Source organism: Anser anser (genome assembly GCF_964211835.1).
Source record: "Anser anser genome assembly, chromosome: 21".
Lineage (NCBI taxonomy): Eukaryota > Metazoa > Chordata > Aves > Anseriformes > Anatidae > Anser > Anser anser.
In genome coordinates, this window is record NC_139742.1 from 10,025,051 (window position 1) to 10,046,277 (window position 21,227).

At 44.2% G+C, this 21,227-nt stretch overlaps 1 protein-coding gene across 1 annotated transcript in view; it reads left to right on the forward strand.

Annotated features, from left to right (window-relative positions):
- Positions 1-21,227, forward strand: part of CCDC187 (coiled-coil domain containing 187) — a 41,665-nt gene that overhangs the window by 11,532 nt on the left and 8,906 nt on the right. The window contains exons 11-23 of the mRNA XM_083808081.1: positions 550-1,223; positions 1,584-1,683; positions 6,159-6,349; positions 12,653-12,759; positions 13,216-13,326; positions 14,183-14,286; positions 14,931-15,064; positions 15,464-15,609; positions 15,723-15,910; positions 16,470-16,557; positions 17,280-17,426; positions 17,863-18,035; positions 20,692-20,876. Of these exons, the coding sequence (XP_083664207.1) occupies positions 550-1,223; positions 1,584-1,683; positions 6,159-6,349; positions 12,653-12,759; positions 13,216-13,326; positions 14,183-14,286; positions 14,931-15,064; positions 15,464-15,609; positions 15,723-15,910; positions 16,470-16,557; positions 17,280-17,426; positions 17,863-18,035; positions 20,692-20,876 (2,348 nt within the window). The remainder of the gene's footprint in view (positions 1-549; positions 1,224-1,583; positions 1,684-6,158; positions 6,350-12,652; positions 12,760-13,215; positions 13,327-14,182; positions 14,287-14,930; positions 15,065-15,463; positions 15,610-15,722; positions 15,911-16,469; positions 16,558-17,279; positions 17,427-17,862; positions 18,036-20,691; positions 20,877-21,227) is intronic.

A 21,227-nucleotide genomic window follows, 5' to 3' on the forward strand; every position in this document is an offset into this window, starting at 1 on the left:
GCAATGGACTAGTCTACTATCACATCTCACCTTAAAACTGGCCTCATTGCACCCAAGTCCAAAGCAGTTACAGCTCTGTAAGACATAGCCTGTGTGTTTCAGGATGTGAAATCTGATTTTTTTTTCTTCTGCCAACGCATTAAATGAGCCTGCATGGTGCTGGACCTGGCCTCTGTGTGCTCTGGTTTACCAGCAGTACCTGAGCTACCCAGTGCGAAGCCCCGTGCTGCAATCTGGGAGGGCTGTTGAGCACTGAAGGAGGCTGGAGCTCTGGCTCTCCAGGCTGAGGCAAACATTTCAGCCTACTTTTATGATTTGTGTTTTTAAATAATTATTCCTTGTCAGCCCCAGGCAAAACTCCAATTGTCTCCCCTATTTGTCAGCAGTTTGAGCTCCATCCTGAATCTATCACGTGACAAAGGTATCTACAGACGGGGAAATCTGTTTCTTTTTCTTTTGTGAAGTGCTTTAGCTGAGGATACTGATCAGTGTAAAAACCTAATGTTATTTGGTTTTATAACCTGACAGTTCTCCTTTTTATTTAAACAGGAACCAGCTTCTAAAAACAGGTCAATCACCTAAAAACAGAGAGACATTACCTTCTGCAGCACCACTGGGATCTGAATGCTGGTTCTTCAGTCCTCTGAAACATGAAGACTTGAGGGACTGCTCTCCCCCGGCTCTCCCTATACCTCCTCTCAGCTTTTCCCTTCCTCAGAAAGATGCAAAATTGAACTCCAAGGACTCGATTTCTGGTCTTTCTCCATACAGAAGTAAATGGGATCGAGTGAAAGCCATACACAACCTATCCAAGGAACTTGCAGAAAAGATTGAGATGTCAGCTAAGAGACTCGGTGCAACAAGCAGGGTGAAAGGCCTTGCTGACCAAATACCAGCAGAGACAACCTGGGACCTTTTCAACAAGTCTTCTGTCACAGAGCCTGACACTTCCAAGGATGAGCAAGACAGGACAATGACCTTACAAATGCTTCTGGGAGACCCGGATCCTGCTGAGCTACGTGTGTCTTCAGACAGGGCATTTCATGGACTGGGCAGGATCGGCCTTGTGGGCACTGAGGGAGCAACGGACCAGGCCAGCCAGAACAAAATACCCACTTCTTTGTCTGGGGGGAGTGCTGGGGGCAAGGAATTACCGTGGAACACCCACAGCATAAAACCGAGGCATCTCAGCACTGGGGAAGACATGAGCAGCACGCTGAAAGGTAGGTAACGTTGGTAAGATGTGACAGGGAGGCTCTCATACCATAGCCCAGCTCTTTCTAAACTATGAATGCTAATCAAAGTGATGTGTCTTGGGAACATCCCTGAGAAGCGGGTCCTCTCGGCTGTATCCAAAGTGCCGACTTGGACACATCACTTTACCTTCTGGTGCCTAGGCTTTCCCAGCAGCAAGAAAGGAATTATAAGCCTAACTCGACACACTTCGAAATCTGTGGATAAGAAAAGCTATATGGAAGTTAAGTGCTCACACATAAGCAGGCAGAGAATAGATGCCAAAGCTTGTACATTTCATTTCTACAAAGAGCATGTTTATTAAATGCCTTCATTTGTCTTTTTAAAAGGTTTCCCTGTGAATAAAGGCTCTGAGGTGGACATGAGCCTACTGCATGAAAAGCCAATAACCAGCCCAGCCTTTCCATCTCACGGATTCCTCGCTAGAAGGTAAACAAATTTGGATATATTATTCTCTGCTAAATGCGCCACACACACATACAGTTAAAATAAATAGCACCGGCTCAGCGCGGAGCCAGACTGCTCTTTTCTCCTTACCCCGAGAATTGCCAAGTAGGCAGATTTTGACACAAGATATACTGAAAGAGGGACCCACCTATTTGTAGAGAGCTGGAAGATCAATAGGAAGGTTTCAGCCTTATTTTTTTTTTAGGGAGATGGATCTCCCCTACAGAGGTTTTGCCCTAGATGCAACCTCCCAGCTGTGCGAGGAGGCTGGGGGCTGAGGGAGGGATTCCCCTCCTGCAGCCAGGCCCTGTTCACCTGCGTGGGGCAGCTCGGCCTTTGCATGCCCCATCTTGAGCAGGGGGAGTCACAGGGAGGCAACAAAACCCAGGGGGCATGTTACGCACACTGTAGGGGCTGCTGGCGCTGCTCACCAGGTGGCAACACCGTGCCAACCCATGCAAACCCCATACCGACCTGCACCAACCCACACCAATAGTCTGGGCTTAGCAGAGCTCCTACCTGACCAAATCAGTACAAAATAGTGCATCAGGTGTTAGGAAGCGCCTCCTCAAAAAGCTTCCTGTTAAACTATAAAATGCCTCTGAAGAGGTGGTACAGGAGACGGCTCTGGAAATAGATTGAATGCGGTTCCATCAGCTTTATACTTGCTATGTTGAGAAACATCGGAGCCATAAAGGGGGCTCAAAGTACATTGCTCTGCTTTCTGACTCCAGTCCTGAGTAACAATAAAGCACTTGTCGTGTAAAGGTGTTTGAAAAGCCACGTGTAGATCTAGCCTCCCTCCCCACCCCAGTAAAATAAAAACCTCGCTATCTCAACATATGGCACCGGCAGAAGAATAAATTGATTATCTTTATGAGTACCTAGTTAAATCTCCACTGATCTCCTTTTTGCAGGGGATTAAAGAGCGATTTAATCAACTGAATACTATAAATTCATTTATAGTGATTGTTTTCACTCACTTTGCTCCAAAAGTGGGTAAAAAAATCTGGTTGCTGCAGCTGCACAGATTGTGTGTATGTGCAGCAACACCTACTCGCAGACTCTGAGCTTCCTCGAACAGGATGCATGGCACAGCATGATAATTATGGAAAATATGTTTGAGAACAGGAAGTTTGGAGAAAAGGACTACATTAATGTAGGTTATTTTCAGTCAACCAACATTAATTAAATGTTTAATGTAGATGGCAGTCGACAGAAAACCCCTCACATTAACCTGTATCTTAGAGAGCAAAGCCACATTTGTGTAGCTGCCCCAAGCAGCTTGTCTCTGGTTACAGGGGAGCTGGGAAGGGACCTGGTAGCTCAGAAGCAAGCACGGGCTGCAAATCAAACCGTATCCCTGTCCAGCCCCTGGAGAATGACAGAGTCCCACCAGGAGCCACGCATCTCCCTGCAGAGAGGTCTCCCTCAGAGAATAAAGCCCTGAACCTTAGCAGATTAAATAAGGCCTGGGCAGGCAGTGCCAAAAAGGACACACGTGCAGCAAACTGGCCCCCACGTCCCCAGCTTCCCGTTCGAAGAGCAGGATGAGGTGCTGGTGCCTTCGGACCCCAGCCCAGGCGGGGACGGCGTGGCTCTGCCCCAGCAGGCAGCTCCCTGCATGTTTACACGCAGCTCTAATTCACAGTAATCGAAGGTAGGTTCAGACCCTCCGTGGGCCCCCACGGGAGCAGCTGTAATGGACAAGCATCAGGCAAGGCAGAAGACAGATTGCACTGATCTCCTGAACAATGCAATTACTGAGAGAGCAGAGCTCCCGTGTGTCTGAGCAGTGGAGTCAAACAAAGTCCTCGGAGCACCGCAGAAAAATATCAGCAATAAAAACCTCCCAAACAATAAATCACAACCCTGCTGCGAGTGCTGCTCCAAAAGATGAGGAGAGCTACTTGCAGATAAAATATCACTGTTTTTAGAGTTTACAAGTGGGAAGTGTAGCTATATCGTGAACAGCTCCAGAGTCATCTCCTTGTGAGTTGAGGACTCCCTCTGATGCAGTAGTGACAGCAGGGGGTTGTTATAAACGAAGGATCACCTTGTGTCTAACCCTTCCTTAGGTACTGGTAAAGTAGGTAATACAAAGGTTCAGAGTAAAAGCCAATCTTTGAATGGCCCCGGGCTTTTATTTGCATGTGATCTAGACTCTAATTTGACACCTAATCCTGGAACCTGCACAACCACTCATGGGAAGCAAAAGCGGATGAGAGTCCTGCACACGCCAGCAGGAAGCACACACAATAAGGACAACATGAAGGCCCCACAATCAAGCGATTCCCGAGGTTCCTCCAGCATCAACCGGTTCACGTGCCTGCTGAAGGCACACACCTACAGCCTGCTCAGAAAGCCACATGCTAAAGGAGCACCAGGCTGTTAAGGAGCGAAGGCAGCCAGTCCCTTGGCTAACACACCAAACTTCATAGGACTGTGCTACTGAACAGGGAGAGTGCTTTGTTCTTAGCCACTGGTAAACCCATGCCTATAACACTCCCCACCAACGGAGCTAAGAGCTAGGTTAGAAAACATGTCAGCAGCTGAATCAGGTCTCTGCTCCGACTTCCCCTGTTGCTACCAGTGATAATGAGTTACGTGTCTGCAGCTGGGTGCATACATATCCCCTTCAACACTTCATTTAAACAAAGCCACCTGTTAAAAACTGTTTGCCAGCCTCATTCACAAATACAAAACATCCCGCATTACAAAATCAGTGCTCTTGAACATGATCCTAGCACAGCCAGTTGCGACAGCTCAGTTTTGTGTTTACATGTTTAATTAGAGCTGTGAAAACAGTGATTCATGTTCATGCAAGAAATCCCGCAGGTGCATCTTTCCATAAGAAATGTTCCCATTTCATGCACGGCTGCTCGGCCGTCCGCAGGGGCGGTTGACGGAGATCTGTTGTTAATGCAAATCGCTCACTGATGGGAATTCTCCAAACCGCCACAAAATGTTTATGCAATTTCATCCTTATTTTGATTCAATTACCTATAGAAGTGGCTTTCTGTTATTTCCTGCATCCCTTGAGAGCCAAATTGATCGCAGCACTTTTGCCATAAGTTCATTTCTCAACTTGCACGGGGTGGCCTCACGGTGTAAGGCAGAGCAAGCAGCAGTCAGGCAGAGGCCTGATGTCCTGAGACTGATAGCTGAGGGACCTCAGCTCTGCCTCCTACTGCCTCCTACTCCAGTAATGCTTTCTCTTTGGTTGGTGCAAATACAAAGAGCCTCATCTGGCAATTGCGATGATTTTTGCCGGCTGCAGAGCTGGTTGTGTTTAGAGGAGAGGGGATGCTGGCTACTCCTGTATCATCACAGTGTATTCTGTAGAAACCGGATTGACTTCCGCTGATGTAAGTAGGAGGCTTCCCAGGACCTAGGCAGGGCTGGATTCAGAGCTTGACATCAGGATTTCCAACCATAAGTAGGCATTTCTCAAAAGCCAAAAGAAACAGTGGCATTGACTGAAAAACGAACACAACACAAATGCAGAAACAATACTCAGCATATTTGCCTGACAAATATTAGAATTGCTTTGTAAGAAATCCCTTTTATCTCTTCTCTTTTCCTTTCATCCCCCTTTGCTTCCACTTTCTGAAGACTACATCCAAGATGTGCTAGTGGAGACTGCTCTAATCGTTTTAGCAGTTTCTGGGTCACGAAAAACAAAGAAAAGCTTATTAACAAGAAAAATGAAATGAGATTTCCCTAAGCTGATTGCTGATTAAAAAAATTTCCACATTCATTTTTCTGTATAAAAAAGAAGACATCTGTCACCAGCTCAGTGTGTCCCAGGGTCCTTGCCTGTGTTTCAGCTGGGGCTTGATCAACAAATGCCCGTTTTCACACCTTCCTCCCTAATCTTTTTAGTTAAGCTCAGATAGTCACAGATCAAAACAAAATAAACCCGGTTAGCTGCGATCTTTGTCAGGACTGTGGGGTTTGGTGCTGACATTGTTTTGGAATATTGAAGTGTATATATCAGTAACCAACCTCAGCTGGGCCACAACCATGCTCAGCACAAGTCCCGGAAGCAGTGGAACAGTGAGCGTTACTTCAGTGCGTTTCTAAAAGGATTTCAGAAAGCTTTGCCGAGGTTCAGAGCTAGATTGTACAATGCAGCCTTAATAAATTAAGCTTCAGAACTGCAAGGTTGTTTCTGCTCTCCACCAGGCTGAAAAATAATTCCATCTCTTTCAGAGAGGTAATTAGAGTAGGTAATGAAGAGAGTTTTTAGCTTTCCTGACAATATCAAAGTACAAGAAAGGGGATTTTGTACTTTAGCAGGTATGACTTTTCAGTGAATCTTCTGTTTCCATTTAACAAAATCTAATAAATGATAGACTTGATAAAATGAAATAACCATCCGTTAGTTCAACAGTTGCTTATGGTTGTGCATCAGCTCAAAGACTCTCTGAGTAACCGTTGCTGCCTTGACACAGCCTGCAGAGAGAACCCGCAGCTCAGAGGAATCACCGCTGGCCTGAGACAATTCTGGAAGTTCAGCCTCGGGAGGGAATCGCCCGCTGGTCTCCCCCAGAGAGCCTGAGGACACCAGACGGCCTCAGAGCCCAGCCCTCTGCCGCTCCAACCAGTGTATCAAGGACTCGAGATGGCTTCAAGCAGGACTTTGGTAAGGTGGCGTTCCCCACGGTGTCAGTGCGGTGGGTGCTCCGTGCCCTCCCCAGGTGCTTCTTGCGCTATTGCAGGAGAATGAGTAGCCTTTGCTTACAAGAAAACTCTTGCAAAAAGTTCAGATCATGACTGAAAAACTTGGGGGGGTGAAGGTAAACTTCAAAGAGCCGGCGAGCATTCCAGATTTGGAAGGCGATGAATGAATAAATACAAAAATGTGGAACTGACCAGAACGTCACCTCACAGTGGCTGCTGTGCCGTGACACAGGGACAGCCCCCGAGTGCCCCAATGGAACAAACCCCATCGGGATCGGAGCCCCTTGCAGCCCCTTGCAGCTTCAACTGGAGGTCTCAGGTAGCTTTGCAATGGACTCCTCGTAATTAACACATCAGATGAGTGTGGGCCATTATCCTTCTTGTACAGCAAGGGGCAGCTCAGAACATTCACAGGGTTAACAAAGGATGCGGGGCGAATGGAGACGCACGCTTGAGAATCCCGCACGGCTGGCAAAGGGGAGGGTGGGCTGCCAAGCGTCACTACTGCTGCTGACAACAAGTATTTGCATAGAAACAAGGGGATTTGGTTGTCTGAAGGGTTAAGCAGCAAACGGCAGCGTGCAGGCCTGCTCTGGCAGGAGAGCCCTGCTCGCTTCCACCAAACGGCAGCAGATGGTGCATTGTTTTAAGGGCTTTTCCAGACAAAAGAACAAGCTCAGATATCCTTTCCTCAAAGAGGGTACTTACAAAAAGCCTTTGCTCTTATTAAGGATTCTTCATTGTTTTCCCCACAAATTTTTTTTAAGTAATATTGGATTTTGAGGTGGTGGAGGAGCCAGCGTTGTTTACTCTGCTCCTCCCCAGCCCCTGGGGACTGCGAGGGTACCTTACACAATCGGACACGAGTCCATTGTCTGAAGTGTTCACCGTGAGTGAAAGACACTGCATTTATTGAATATTAATAATTAAAGGCCCCAATTCTGGAAGCTATCTGACAAAAATACCTTGCCAGCCACTACTCAGCACTCGAACAATAGGAGCTGCTGCCTGGTGTCTGTGCCAGGAGAGACTTGTACCTTCCCTCAGCACTTGTAGGAGCTGGCGGAGTTACGGCGAGTCCAAAGCAAGGTTTGACTGCAAGCCAGCAGTTCCAGTTCGGGCCATGTTGCTGCAGATGAGGCACAGAACTGTCAGTCTGAAGACAATGTTGCTTTGAAATATGGGTCACAAGTGGATCTGTTCACCGCTCTTATCAGGGAACGGCTATTCAGCTGCAGGGCTGCATTGTCTGCCGCGATGCATCGCGCCAGCAGCCGATTCTGTTCTATTTCACAGAGCCCAGAAGTTAGCGTGCACACGCAGCATAATGATGTGTAATTATACATCTGACGCAAAATATAAATATTTACATTTAAAAGATACATGCAGCACCTAACCGCTAATTGCTGTGCCAAAGACATTAGATGTTCCTGCAGTAAACACACTTGGCAAAATAACAAATTGCAATTTCAAACGTAACAAAACAGTACAAGAAGCTGATATCCACAAAATTCTTGTAACTATTTACTGCTTGGACTAAGACCATGAACGTGTCCTGAGCTGTTGAATTTTCTTCTTAAACACTGCCAGTACAAAATCCAGAACTGTGAATGCTATGAGCACATGCTGTGAGCAACACAAAGCATTTCCACGGGGATCACTGGGAAGTATTTCACCTTGCTCTTATACACACCTGTAATCGGTTTGGGCACAGAATTTGGCATAACCGAGGGAGCTGACAAGAAAGTGGTTTGTGCGTTCTGCTTATCCCAGGGATGGAGCTGAGATGAGCTGTACTTCCCTCCCTACTGCAGCACCCCCTCTGAATACAGCCCCAGTACCCAGGTTTCTGTATCGCTCTTCAATAAGGGAACGAAGTGGTTTTAAAACCATTTGGCCTATGCCCTTCCTACAGCCTTGTGTTTGGAGTATGAACCAGAAGGCTCATTTCAGCAAGCCAGACCCTTTTTATTTTTTTTGTACTTGAGAGACAACAAAGTATAAGCTGAGATTCATTGTTAAACAGGTATTTTCTTAGTGTTTAATCTTCAGTATAGCTACAGGTTTAAAGTAATTGGCATTAGGAAACCAAATGGGATGCCACCCATTATAATAAAACACACAATTTTATCCTGGATTACAAAAAATAAAAATAAATAATCATAGGTAACATCTTTCCCCTTAGCAGCCGATTGACTGACTTTCTCGTATCACTAGAGGGAGCTGCCTTCTTGCTTGTCGGAGAGGGAGAAATGATTAAACTAATGGAATCAGCAAGTCTAACAGCATGGTTTCAGCTAATTGTCCTCTGATTGATAGTTTAGAGACAAGAGACCTCTTCGTGTTTTGCTTCAAACTACTACGCTATTTTTCCTGTTTTACAAAGTTTCTGTCTGGCAGAGCTTCGGTGAGCTCCACGACCACCTCCAGCGCAGTCTGCAGTGAGGGCAGCGCTGAGGCACAGGATGCTTCGTGACCCTGTGACAGGCAGCACAAAAACTGCTCTTGAGAATCGCTCTCACTTCCTCTGACACCAGCTTTCTCTCTCTGAACTTGCTTCTTTCCATACCCTCACAAACTGTATTTGCACGGCTCTAGCTCGGCTGGTACAACATCCTAGCACCCGTGTGTGCACAGAAGTCAGGACTTGGTACTTCTCCGTGTCACTACCCCATAATGTGCTGCCTCCTGTAAAATACCACCACAAAGCGTGTGGAGAAGGGAGTATTTCTTGCTCTGTTGTGTCCCGAGTTGCTTTGCCATACAGGCTGGGGCTTTGTTATCAATACTGGAAGTGTCGTGGGCTGAGGGAATTTTATAATTGGTGAGAAATAGAAGGAACATTTCGTGGGAATTCAGAGTCCCGGTCAGGTCCGGATTCAGGCCCGTCTCTCTCCCATCAGCCTGCGGCAAGAGCTGCTTGGCTGCTCTGTATGGGAGATGCCCCGCGGGGAAGGGTCACTCGCAGGGAGACGTGCTGCCATGTGCTGCAACATCTGGCTGGAAGCTGAACTCCGGCCAACCCTACGCACTGGAGGATTTAGATGTAAGCACAAAACGTGCAGAGGACAGGAGCAGCACAGGCCGCATTAATCCCTAGTTTAGCAAGCAGCTACTCTTCGGCGACAAGTGGGATGCCAGCTGTATTTATAGAGGAGAGAAGAAACTGATCCGGTGGGTACGGAAATCCAGATTCTCCAAGGTACTCGAGAATGCAAATGAGCCCATTGATTTTCCTTGGTAAATGAGTACAGCCTTCAGGTTTAGAGTCTCCGGCACAGGGATTGCTCGTGGCTCAGGTCTTGCTAGAGAAGGGCCAAACAGCCACACTATTTGTTTGTGCTGCGTATCTCAGTTGTGGTCAGGAGTTAGCAAACCTCGTTTCTGTATCTCCATTCACCTGTCAGCACTATGGCTCTGTTCCTGCACGCTATGGCTCAGCTCCTGCACACGAACAAACACATGGGTAGCATTTCATCCCTTGCCTGAAGAGCATCACTAAATAATAAAGAAACAGAGACAGTGCAGTAATTTTGGAGAGAGAAGGATTGCCTGACTTGGGTATCAAGTGGGTCAGATACTCGTGGATCTGCTGCTCCGTTCCACAGCAGCCTTTCAGCACCATTTTCAACCCATCTTCATATACCTCCAGGCGATCAACGTAGTCAAAGTTGTGCTTCTATCGAAAGTTGCAAGCATGTAGTTTTGTAATAACTGCTTTGGACTGATTGCTGACATGGGCAGAAAGAGGAAAAGCTGTCCTTGAGTAAAGCAGCAGTAAGTGCCTCTGCCTAGCTTCAAGTGATTAGAAAAATGAGACTTTTAGCCCAGCTTTTTTAATTACATGTCACAGAGATTCTACAGGGCTTTACTGAGATTCTGCAGGTGCAGCGGAAAGTGATTTAATAAATAGCATTCTGTAAAAAACAAGACTGAGTGTATGAACATTGAAGCTATCTGGGTATGCAGTAAAATGCCATTCATCATAAGGTAAGAGGACATGAAGTTTAGCCAGATGGTATTTTCTTTGATGCAGGATGTCACAACACAAGAAATGCATCTGGCAACAGCCGCAGTTAGGAGAATTGTGTTCAAGAGAAAGGAAAACAGATCAGAACAAACTTTTTATTCACCTTCAGATCAATACCATTGGTCAGTCCTTGAGCAGAACAGCAATAACATTGTTCAGTTTGAAGCACAAATTGAAAATACTTCCTGACAGTAACAGATTCCCGTACTTCAGAATGGCCCAGATGTTAGCAATGAAACTACTCAGACAACTTAGCGTCGATAGATTCAGGTTGTAAATTTTTTGTATAAGGTTACCTTATTTCTTTGTATTTAAGGGGGCATCCTCATCTAGCTTCGAAAATGATGAGCTATCTGTATACATACTGAAGAGCTGTTGACTTTTTTTCTATTACATTGCTTAAAACAAGTAATAAAACTTTCTTGTAGAAATAATGGCGCTTTCACCCATAGGATTTTCCTAAATATACCATTTCACAAAATTATCTCTGGCAACTATAAGTATTAAAGAGTCTGAATCGGTCCCAGAATTGAAAAGACTGTGGTTAAAACATTTTTTTTTTAATGAAAAAGTTCTTTAATGGCCATGTGGTTTCTAAATGAGTCAGCATGATTTTGCCTTTTCAAACAACCACCCAGAACCAGGAGATATGTATTACTTACATAAAAGATGAGATTTTCACCCAGTCTTAGGGGGGTTAAGAAAAGCCTCCTATTGTAAAAAACTTTGATAACTGGAAACGCTCCAAGATGGAAGTGAAATTCGCAATCAAGCTGTTTATAAAAACGCAGCAACATTCTAACAGAAAATCTGTATCAAGCTTGAAGCATTAACATTTTATTTCACTCACATCCTTGTAAACATGAAAAGCATTTTGGCATGCAAAGAAGCCCACATCGCTGATCCTTCCCGAGTTAAGAATCCTTCAGTATTTAAAACAAAACCAAGCCCTGCATGTTGTGGGCTTATCCTGGGGCATGGGGTAATTTGGGTTCAGACAATCTGAATAGGGCTACAGATTTTATCTGAAGTTTCCAAGTCAAACCTATTTCTATTTATGACCCACACTTCAATTCATTTATGACTCTGGTTGCTCTGACAGTGTCACAGCTCAGAGTAAACACTCAACCTGTTTGCATAAGCTTAGCAATTCATCTGAGAAGCTCAGAGCAGCCGAGAACATATCACTGGTAAACATTACATCACCTACATTGTAAAAGACAGACAGGAGAGTCCCAATAAGGAAGCAGCAGTGCAATAGGTGCACCTGCAACAAGAGATATTTACCCCACTTGAAAGCAAAAGCTTTTTTCCACGGGCTTGTTTCCCCTGTGACAAAAGAGAGAAGACAAGTCTGCACCCCCTGTGGGGAGAAGCTGCAAGACGGAGGGGCACGCGTGATGCTGCTAGAGATCCCAGAGAGGTTGGGAAGTTTTTCTTCTTCTGTAACTGGTGGGTCTGATTCTGACGGTGCAGAGAAGGAGCAGGGAGAAAAAAGAGCAGCAATAGTGCACCCTCTGGACTTCAGGCCAGGGTGTGGCTTGGAAAGGGAATGGCTCCTCCATCCTTCTGCTTCCTGGGGCTGGCCCCCTCTGAATCCTACCCCTTCCCTCTCCCCAGTACTCGCGGGAGTTTATGCTAACAGATTTCTTGTCAGGCTGGAGGTAGCGACAATTCCCTCCTTCAGATATGGTAGAAGACGTAAGTGCATGCAGAGAAGTTATTCCAGGAAAAAAGGCAGATGTCAGATTTGGGAGGCCTCCAAAAACAGGCCCTGGAAGGATTCAAAAGGAAAATGCAGGTAGGAGCCATGTACATGGCCGCCTTCCCCTCTCAGCGATCTCCTCTTTAAGTCTGTGTATTAAGACTCAGGCATGTTAGAAGAAGTACAGCCACATCTGAAATGCAGCAGAGTTGTGGATCAGATGCCCTGGGACCCCACTGAAAAATATCACGATGCTGTTAAATTATTTACAGGGTGCACCAGCCTCAGTTGCGACCCAGCAAGCCATCCCTCCCAGCAAAATACTAGCAAATCCTTAAATCTCCATGGACTTTGAGAGCACAGAAATGCATTTTGAGGGCAACAACCCACTACAATCTGAAAGAATCTGCTTCCACTGCCTCCCTCTAGTAACCTCTGATACTTTGTTCAGCTGGCACCTATTAAATGGAACACAGGTTTTATTTTATTTTTTATTAAGTAATGGTGACAGTTAACATCTATTTTCTAAGCTTCTGCAGGTGCGGGAGACCCTAGCTGTGCAGAACTAGAGGAGAAACACAGGAGCCATCTGGACAGTTTAAGACAAACCTCCCTCCTACTGGCTCACAGACTGAAGGTACAGTAAGCAACCTACACAAAGAGCAATGCCAGTGCTGCTATCACAGGTTGGTTAAATAAGTAAATAAATAAATAAATAAATAAATAAATAAATAAATAAATAAATAAATGGTGCTAGCTACCCCCGGACCCAGGTGTGATTAGGCTATAATCAGTTGGCATCAGCTGGTTCTGCAACAGGTTCATAAGACCCATGTAGCTGCAAGGGGGATGTGCTGACCTTAATTCACTGCTCATAAATCACATATTAGCTCTGGTAGGTAAGAATGGGTTATTTTGCTCTAGCTAAAGCAGCATTTAGACTGCCTTCTAAAGGCAGCAGGGTGCAACAGGAGTTGGTGGTATGGTACCTGTACTGCCTTCTTCTGGAGTTTGCTGCCCTTTGGGGCCCAGCTCTGAGGAATCATGTGGCTCAGTTAAAATATCATTTATAGCATGCTATTTCCTAATGCAGGCCCATCAGCTCCAGCAGAAGCAGCAACTTACAGTGCTGAGTGAGAAAGCAAAGCGAGAGGTTCAAGAAAGCCAGAGGTTCTTGAGTGACCTGCTTCAAGGCAACTTAAAGGCAAGTTATTTCAGTTTGTGTACTATTGCTTCTGAATTCAGCAAAACATTCTTCCGATCTCTATGTTTTGGTTTGTTTTTTATCTCACTTAGAGTCCCTTAACCAAACTTTTTTTTGAACTGGTAAGAAATGTAGATCAGGGTAACGTTTTTCAGAAGTGCCCATATCTCTCAGGTAACGAAGTCCCTTAGGCTGTCATTTGGATTGTGGTTCTGAAATTACTTATACTGCAGCTTTTGTTTTCTTCTAAAATCAAGAGAAGGAATTTTAAGTCCTCAGGAGATAACTACTGTGATATCTGTTTACGCAAGAGAGCACAGTGAGATGCTAATCACAACCAAAAAGTTATAATTTCAGGAAACAAATACCATGCTATTTATTAATTGTTTACCTTTCCGCACTGGATTCTGAAGTCCTGTAGAAACTGATGGACTTCAGCGACTATTTGTTAGAATAAAAAAACTAGCTCCACATACATAAACATAAGCTCAGGCCTCATGTGCAATTTGAAACTCTTACATCACTGAGAACACTTGCTTAGGAAGATACTTCAGCTCAATGAATTCTCTTGATATTTTATTTATTTTTTAAAGCCCTTGGGATGAGCACAGTACCCCAACTCCCATGAACAGAGCTCTAAATAAGAAACATTTTGTGAGCTGTTACACCACTTTTCTTCCATATGCCCGCACAGTTCTTTCACTGTGCATAGTATCCATCTCATTAGTTACTATAGCTCTTTAGGAACTACGAAAATTATTTAAGAAAACATCTGTATCTAAGAGCATGGGGGAGCAGGGGAGTTCTGCCTTCCAAACAGAACATTCAGGTCTATGGACAACTTCTGTTTTTGCAGCTGTGCAGTAGCTCCAAAGGCAGCTATTCTTCTGTGCCAAAACTGGACCATGCAGAGCAAACATGGACAGGACCCCAGTCTGAAGGTGACAACGCATCTGGCAGGTACAGAGTGCAGTACACAGCGAGGCACTCAAGTGGTTTAGCTTGTGGTTTGACCATATGAATGACTTGGGGCTCTAGAGCTGTGCATTGTTCCTAAAACAGATATTTGTTTCAAGTTGTTTAGCAGCTTACATGGCAGTCCCGATGTCTTCAAGACTAGGGTCTAATCCCTTTGATCATTCAAACTTCTGCTGTGAAGTATCCATCTTTGTGATATAGTCTTTCTACTCCGATTGATGCACAAACCATAGGAGAAACATCTTTCCAGGGTTAAGGGGAATTCGTGTATTTTTTTTTCTTAAGGTAGAACCGCCTTTGAGAAATGTATGGAGAAAGAATATCCTTTTCCTCACTTTGCTTTACCATCGCATACCTTGGCATGAGTGAAAATATTGTATGTGCATATTCTTGTGTTTATTTGAAGTGGTATAGATTAAAGACTTGATAGTTGCTCTTAGACTCTTACTGATACAATTACCAGAAAGGAAATTTGCACGGGTAAAGCTTCCAGTATTGCATAAAAATAAGTACCATGCTAGTTTATAAAATATTCAGCCTTCAGAAGACTTTTCTATGAAAGCTAAGGATTGAAATTGAATCTCTGACTGCAATAAGAAAAAATTACCTTTCTTTCCTACCTTCAGTAATGAAGAGATGCACTCACTGAAACTATCTGAATTGAATATGGAAAGAGATCACAGTCCAGTGGATCCCAAAATAGTGGAACAAAGAAAATCTCCAGGAGGAAGGGATTCATATTGCTCAACCCTTCAAGAAGGTGAACTCAGATTTAAGGGATTTGGTGGTTCTGAGTAAAGAAACACTTTCTAGCATTGCTTAAGACATCGCATAGCATCCAGGGGCTAGAACACTTAATTACAAATTTTGTTAACTTCCAAACTGACATTGAAAATTTTGAAGGCAGCACAAGAATAAGCCTGGCTGCTGAGTCTCTGCAGAGACTCCTTGGATTCACAAAGGGATGCTAACTCATGTACTGTGTGAACAGCTTCTTGCGGGGAGCGTATTAGAAGCATATAGCTCTAACTTTCCTTTTTTTATGCCCAAACACTCATGTTTAGAAACAAAATACATCGCTCCATTTTTTTCCCCTTTTGTTAGAGAAATATTTTACTTACAGTCTTTAAATCTTCCTCTCAAATCTTCCTCTCCTTAGGATCCCTGCTGGCAGAGGATGGGGAGCTGCTGCACGTCCACCAAGCCTTGAATCTGTCGTCACCTCTGGGAAATGCTCCCCACGGGGAGCCTGGTGCAGCGGACAGCTCCGCAGAGAGCAGTGACCAGGCCAGCTTGGACAGCCAGGTACCCCAGCTCTACTGCTGGCCTGCGGGACGTTCCTAGTTCTCGGTTTTTTGTTTGTTTTGCCACTCGCACAGCAGTTCTCCAGTAACTGTGGTACTCTGCTCTGTCCCCAGTGGAGCGAAGTCGGCCGGCACTATGGGAGTTCCAGCATGTTCTGCCGCTTCAGCCTGGCCATGGCAGAGCAGTGTCTGAGGGGAGAGGAGCTGCGAGCTCGACACCAGGCTGCCCTCCTCAAGCTCCGCAGAAAAGCTCTCCGGGCAAAAGCCAGGGCTGAGCTGGCCTGGCTGGGCCACCAGAAGCGGTGAGGCTGGGGGCAGGTCACCACAAGCCTGCCCTGAGGGGATGGGTCTCTGTGAGGGGACGGGTCCGCAGGGGAACGGCTGGACACTGACTTGTTTTGCGGGAAAGGAGCAAGTACAAAATCCATATCTCTTAAGGAGAGGAGCTTGCATGCTCTTACTCCCTTCAGAGCATGGCAGAAACGGCTGCTACACCCTCCCTCAGGCGTGGTGTGAGCCCTGCCAGTGTGAGGTGTCCCTCAGCAATGGGTGCACCCCGCTGGGGCTGAGGGCAGAGCCCACCGGGTGGGCTGAGGCCCTGCTGGGGACCCTCACCAGTCAGTGCCCTGCGCTGGGCCTCCCCCAGAGGCCCAGACACCTCAGGAGAGTTCCAGACTGGGTGGCCCTGGGTGTCCCCAAAGCCCAGCAGAACTGCTGCAGAGCCTCCCATGGCTACTGCTGCTTGAGGGCTGTTTTGAGAGAAGCTTTGCTCCTGTCCCTGATCTTGTTTTTTTTTCAAGACTTTTATGTTCATGGCAATAAATTATCTGATGGTGACACCTGTCTTTCTCTGGTTTTCAGCTGCCTGGAAAGCCTGCAGGATAGTAAGGGAGCCTCTGCTGTGGCTGAGAAGCAGCACAAAATTTTAACAGAGCTGGAACAGGAGCAGGTAACGCTACAGCAAGAGGAGCCAGGCTTCCTCTTGTGTGTGGTAGAAAGATGCAACGCTGGGAGGTGGCTGGAGCTGCTGGAGCAAAATTTTTTATTTTCTCTTAAGAGAAAAGGTCACTAGTGTTATTGCTCTGTTTCCTGCACACTCAGTAAGTCTCACAGGGGAGAGAACTTTTTTTTGTGCTACTCCAATGTTATTGTGTATCTTTCTGTTTGTGCCATAAGAAATAGCACCTGATGTACGTAGGATTCCACTGATTTCTGTAGATTTATGCTTCTCATGTTGAAATGTATGAATTTAATCCACAAGTTAATTTTAGTCTGCTTTCCTGACCATAAGGAATGCTGGGCTCATAATTACACAGTAAACACAAGACTTCTATTCTACTCCTTGTGTAGTACAAGCCTCTCTTTTGCTTCAAGGAATTCCTGTGCAAACGGTACCACAAGCATCCTATACTTCTGAGTGACCTGAAGGTACTTCATTTCCAAAGGTCTCACCTCTCAGAGATACCCATCTGTCAGCATTAATGAAAAATAAAAGCCCCCCCCCAAAAAATCCTTTTAGAAACAAACAAAAAATAGCCTGCATGTTGAATTATTTGGATGCTTTAAGAGTAGTATTGCCTTATGTTAATAAATACTAGACGTGTTTTTTTAAGTATATCTCTTTTCTACTATCTTTGCTCTTATACTCCTTCCTTTTTCTGCTTTGTTTAGGTAGAAATACAGCACCTGCAAAATCTCTACAGGGCAGCCCATCAAGAAAGGAAGCTTTTATTAAAGCAGCAAAGAGAAATCTTAATGATGCAGCATTCAACAGCACAGCTCCAGGAAGAGCTGCATAATTTGACTGGGAAGAAAAAGGTTAAGTCACTTTACGAGTGATAGCTTTTAGTTGTACAGTTGCATGTAGAGTTAGGCTTGAACTTCTGTGTGTTACAGTCCAAGGAAGGGCTTAGTCTCTTAAGGATTACATGTTTTTCATTATTTCAATGGAATCTAAGATAGTTTCTTACATAAGAGGATCTTATCTGGATCTGCAGTGGTACTTCAACGCTTTCAGAACATTCAATTCTCACCTAAGGTTGTTACCACTAAACTCAGTCATAGCCCTTTGATTACTTTTGCTGTCCTAATGAGACTGTTACAAGAATTCTTGTGTGTTTTGTGTTATTTTGTGTTTTGTTTTGTGTTGTTGTTTGTGTTTTTTTTTTGAATGGATAATAACTGAAGTCAGAAGAACTGACACTGCAACTAAGGAACCCAGGTGAAAACTTATGCACTATCCTTTTCCTTTTAGCTTACAAGGAGCCCAGCAACTGAAGAAGCAAATAAGCCAAAGACAAGACAGATTTCTAGCTCTACGTTCGACTCCTTGGCAGAATCTACAGCGTGCTCAGAAAGGCCTGATATGACTGGGGATAAAAAGAATTGTGTCCAGCTAAAGAACAAAGAAAGCAAGAAGTACGATAGGTAAGTACAACCCTTTCCACAGTGATAACTGAAGACAAAAATCAATCCAGTAGAAAAGACAGAAGCAGTTATAGCCTAGATAACTGTGTGAGCTTTAAATGGTCCCAAGAGGGACTTTTATAATGATAAGTTTTGAAAACCTCTGTGGTCAAGCAATTGATGCATCAAGATCACTGCTTAACATTCTGACCGATACTATCTCATTGATCGGCATCCTCTATCTGTCTAATCTACCATCTCATGCCTAAAACAGTAAGCTCCTTGGGGCAGGTACCAGCTTATTGCAAGGTATGTGAACAGCACCAAGTAAATTAAAATCTGGATCCCTAGCTGGAGAACCTCTACATACCACTTGCTACACTCTTCAGGTAAAATACATTTACCATTTCAGTATATCAGTAAGAACCAGTGTATTTTTTTCAGATTTTTCTACCCTTTAAGAAGATGAGGCGCTCTTCTGTGCGTGGGGGAAAAGTGTTTTAATTGAAATTTTGGATTTTACGTGAAAGGTATTTGAGTCATTATTTAGCCCAGCTGTACTGTTTATTAGGGACTCCATCTGATGTTCATGCCCACCCCTCCTATACTCCTTCCTGGTCGTTACAAAGGTAGCTGCATTATAATCTCAGTTCCGTCTTATATCACAAACACCAGCTCCTTCAATAGAACAACAACAAAAAAAAACTGAGCCTGAATTTTGGAGAGTGTGTGTGTGTATATATATCACATGTAACCACGTAATACTGTGATTTGGATTTATCATAACAAGTTCAAGAAGCCTGTTTCATGCACAAAAAAAGCCATGTTGATCTGCCATCATAAACTGACTACACATGAGAAGGAATGGAAAGGGCTGCACTAGGTAATAAACTTTAATTCTGTGTGTAAAAGGTGGAGCAATATTTGTTCTCCAGGCCATTGTGCTTTCATTAGAATGTCTCCGTACTCTTGCATTCAGTGTTGCAATCCTCTGTGCTTTGAGAAAGCTTTGCAGGCTTTACACTTTCATTTTTAAACTGCATTTTTGTGCACACAGGTACAACACTTCACTAAGATTATCTATAGTATGAACTGTTAAGCAGTGTCAGTTAAGTGTAAAGTCTGTGGGACTGGGACCTACCACTGTAATATTAGGAACAAATGTAGCTTTGACATCAGACCTAGGCCAGTTAGTTCACATAGCATTAATAACCTGGATATTTTTTAATGATGACATACAACATTTAATGGTAACTCACACTTTCATGATGGCTTTTAAGTACAAACCTGAAGCACTTTGCAACTATATGTTAATTAAACTTCAAAATACCCATATGAAATGAGTAGAAATGTATTGATTTAATTGGTGAAATTCACTCCTTTGTCATCTGCTGGCTCTAAGCCTAGGTATCACTTAACCCCTTAGGGGCAGGTTTGTGTTTCACTTGGGATTTAATCACAGGAGGCTCTTGTACTACATGGGGCTTACTTTTATGTTTAAATTGACACTTAGAGGTGTCACATAAAATACCCGCAGTCAGATGTAATTCAGGAGTTTGGTGAGACTGTTATGAGAAATCATTGGCCTCCCGTTCCCCAGATGCTGTATCCCCAACATCCCTATTTGCTTCACCTTGAGCAGGAGGCGCTGAGCGGTGCAGATGAGGACCCAGCAGTATTCATGCTGCTCAAAACAGCAGTTGTCCAAAACAAGCTCAGATGAACAAACGTACAGTTTACAGAAAGAGATACAATTGAAGCCAAATATATATCTACATGAATTAAAAACCCCTTTCATTCAGTATTACCCAGACCCTTTGCAGACTGGTGAGTCAGGGCTGTGCATTTACTTAAGTTCCCCACAGGGAAAGGCTTTCAAATAAATCCCTGCATGGAACTGATCTATAATTCATGGTGTTATTGATTATAAGTCACAAGAATCTTTAAAAGGTTTCTTGGCTGTGCTTTCACTTCTTATTATTGACAAGCCTACTCATAGGAGAACACTGAATATTAGAGTATGTCTAGGACAGACAGGGCCTGGTGGAGCTCAATGCACCCAAACTCTGGCTGCTGCATTATTACGTATAGATCTGTTCCCTGTGTAGAGTGATAATTATGCTATCTATCCACCAGTGCGGGTATGTTAATATTTCATACTGATCAGGAAGGCAGTTAATAAGCAGGGCTGTAAGGGAAGGGAAGGGGTTGGGAGGTGCTTGTAAAATAAAAGTGAACCGAAACAATAAATAAATTGCCAACATGCAGGAAAAGCTGCTGGTTTGGAGTTTCATTAATAGGTATTAAATACTACAAACAAGGAATACAGAACTTCTAATTGTTATTATAAATAGACAAGCTGGCATCATTCAGGTTCAGAGTATGACTATTTTTGCTTTTTCAGTGCTGATGACTTTTTTTTTGGTCTCTTCCTATTCTTGTCTATGAAGATAAGAAACCTGACTTTATAAAATAGCGTATTGTGAGATGGAGGAGAACAGAGAAATAATTTGCTGTTTTATAAACTTATGCACGTGCAAGCACTCTACAGGTACTGTCAAGGGCTACCAGAAACATTTAATTCATACCTTTATTGACTTTGCATAGATTTATCATGATTAATAAGAGAACATGACGACAACTCCCAATCATTAATTCCTCGTCTAACTGTTTACAGCTTTTCTACTGAGAACAAGAAAACACCGGTACAACATCAGAAATGGGCAGAGGAGTCCCCAAGTTTGGAGCGCTCCCTTGTTGTGCAAGGTCCTGATGTGTCTGGAACAGTGACCAGGAAAGTGTGTGATGCCACCAGTCAAACCACAGGCTTGGTCTTTATGATTAAAGACTGCAAAAACACAGGTACCTGATATAGAAGACTTCTGAGAAGATTTTTCTAGCCAGCTGTGAATGTTTAGCCAAATTGAATGACTTAGAGCAAAAGTAGAAATCTCAGCTGTTTTCTGGAGCAGTTCAGATGATCTCTCAGTAGAGGACTGTCAAGCTGACTAGCCTATGAGAGAGAACTTGTGATGCTAATCTGCTCCTTGGTCACCTCCAGTGTGGGTTTTGGTACCAGGATCTATTCAGGATTAGCAAGAAGGTGTAACAAAGGTGTAAATTGTCTCGTTGAGGTACTTACTACCTGTGCACAGATGAAAAGAGCGTGTGTAGAAATTTCTGGAAGTGGGCATTACAGTTGCTGCTATGTAA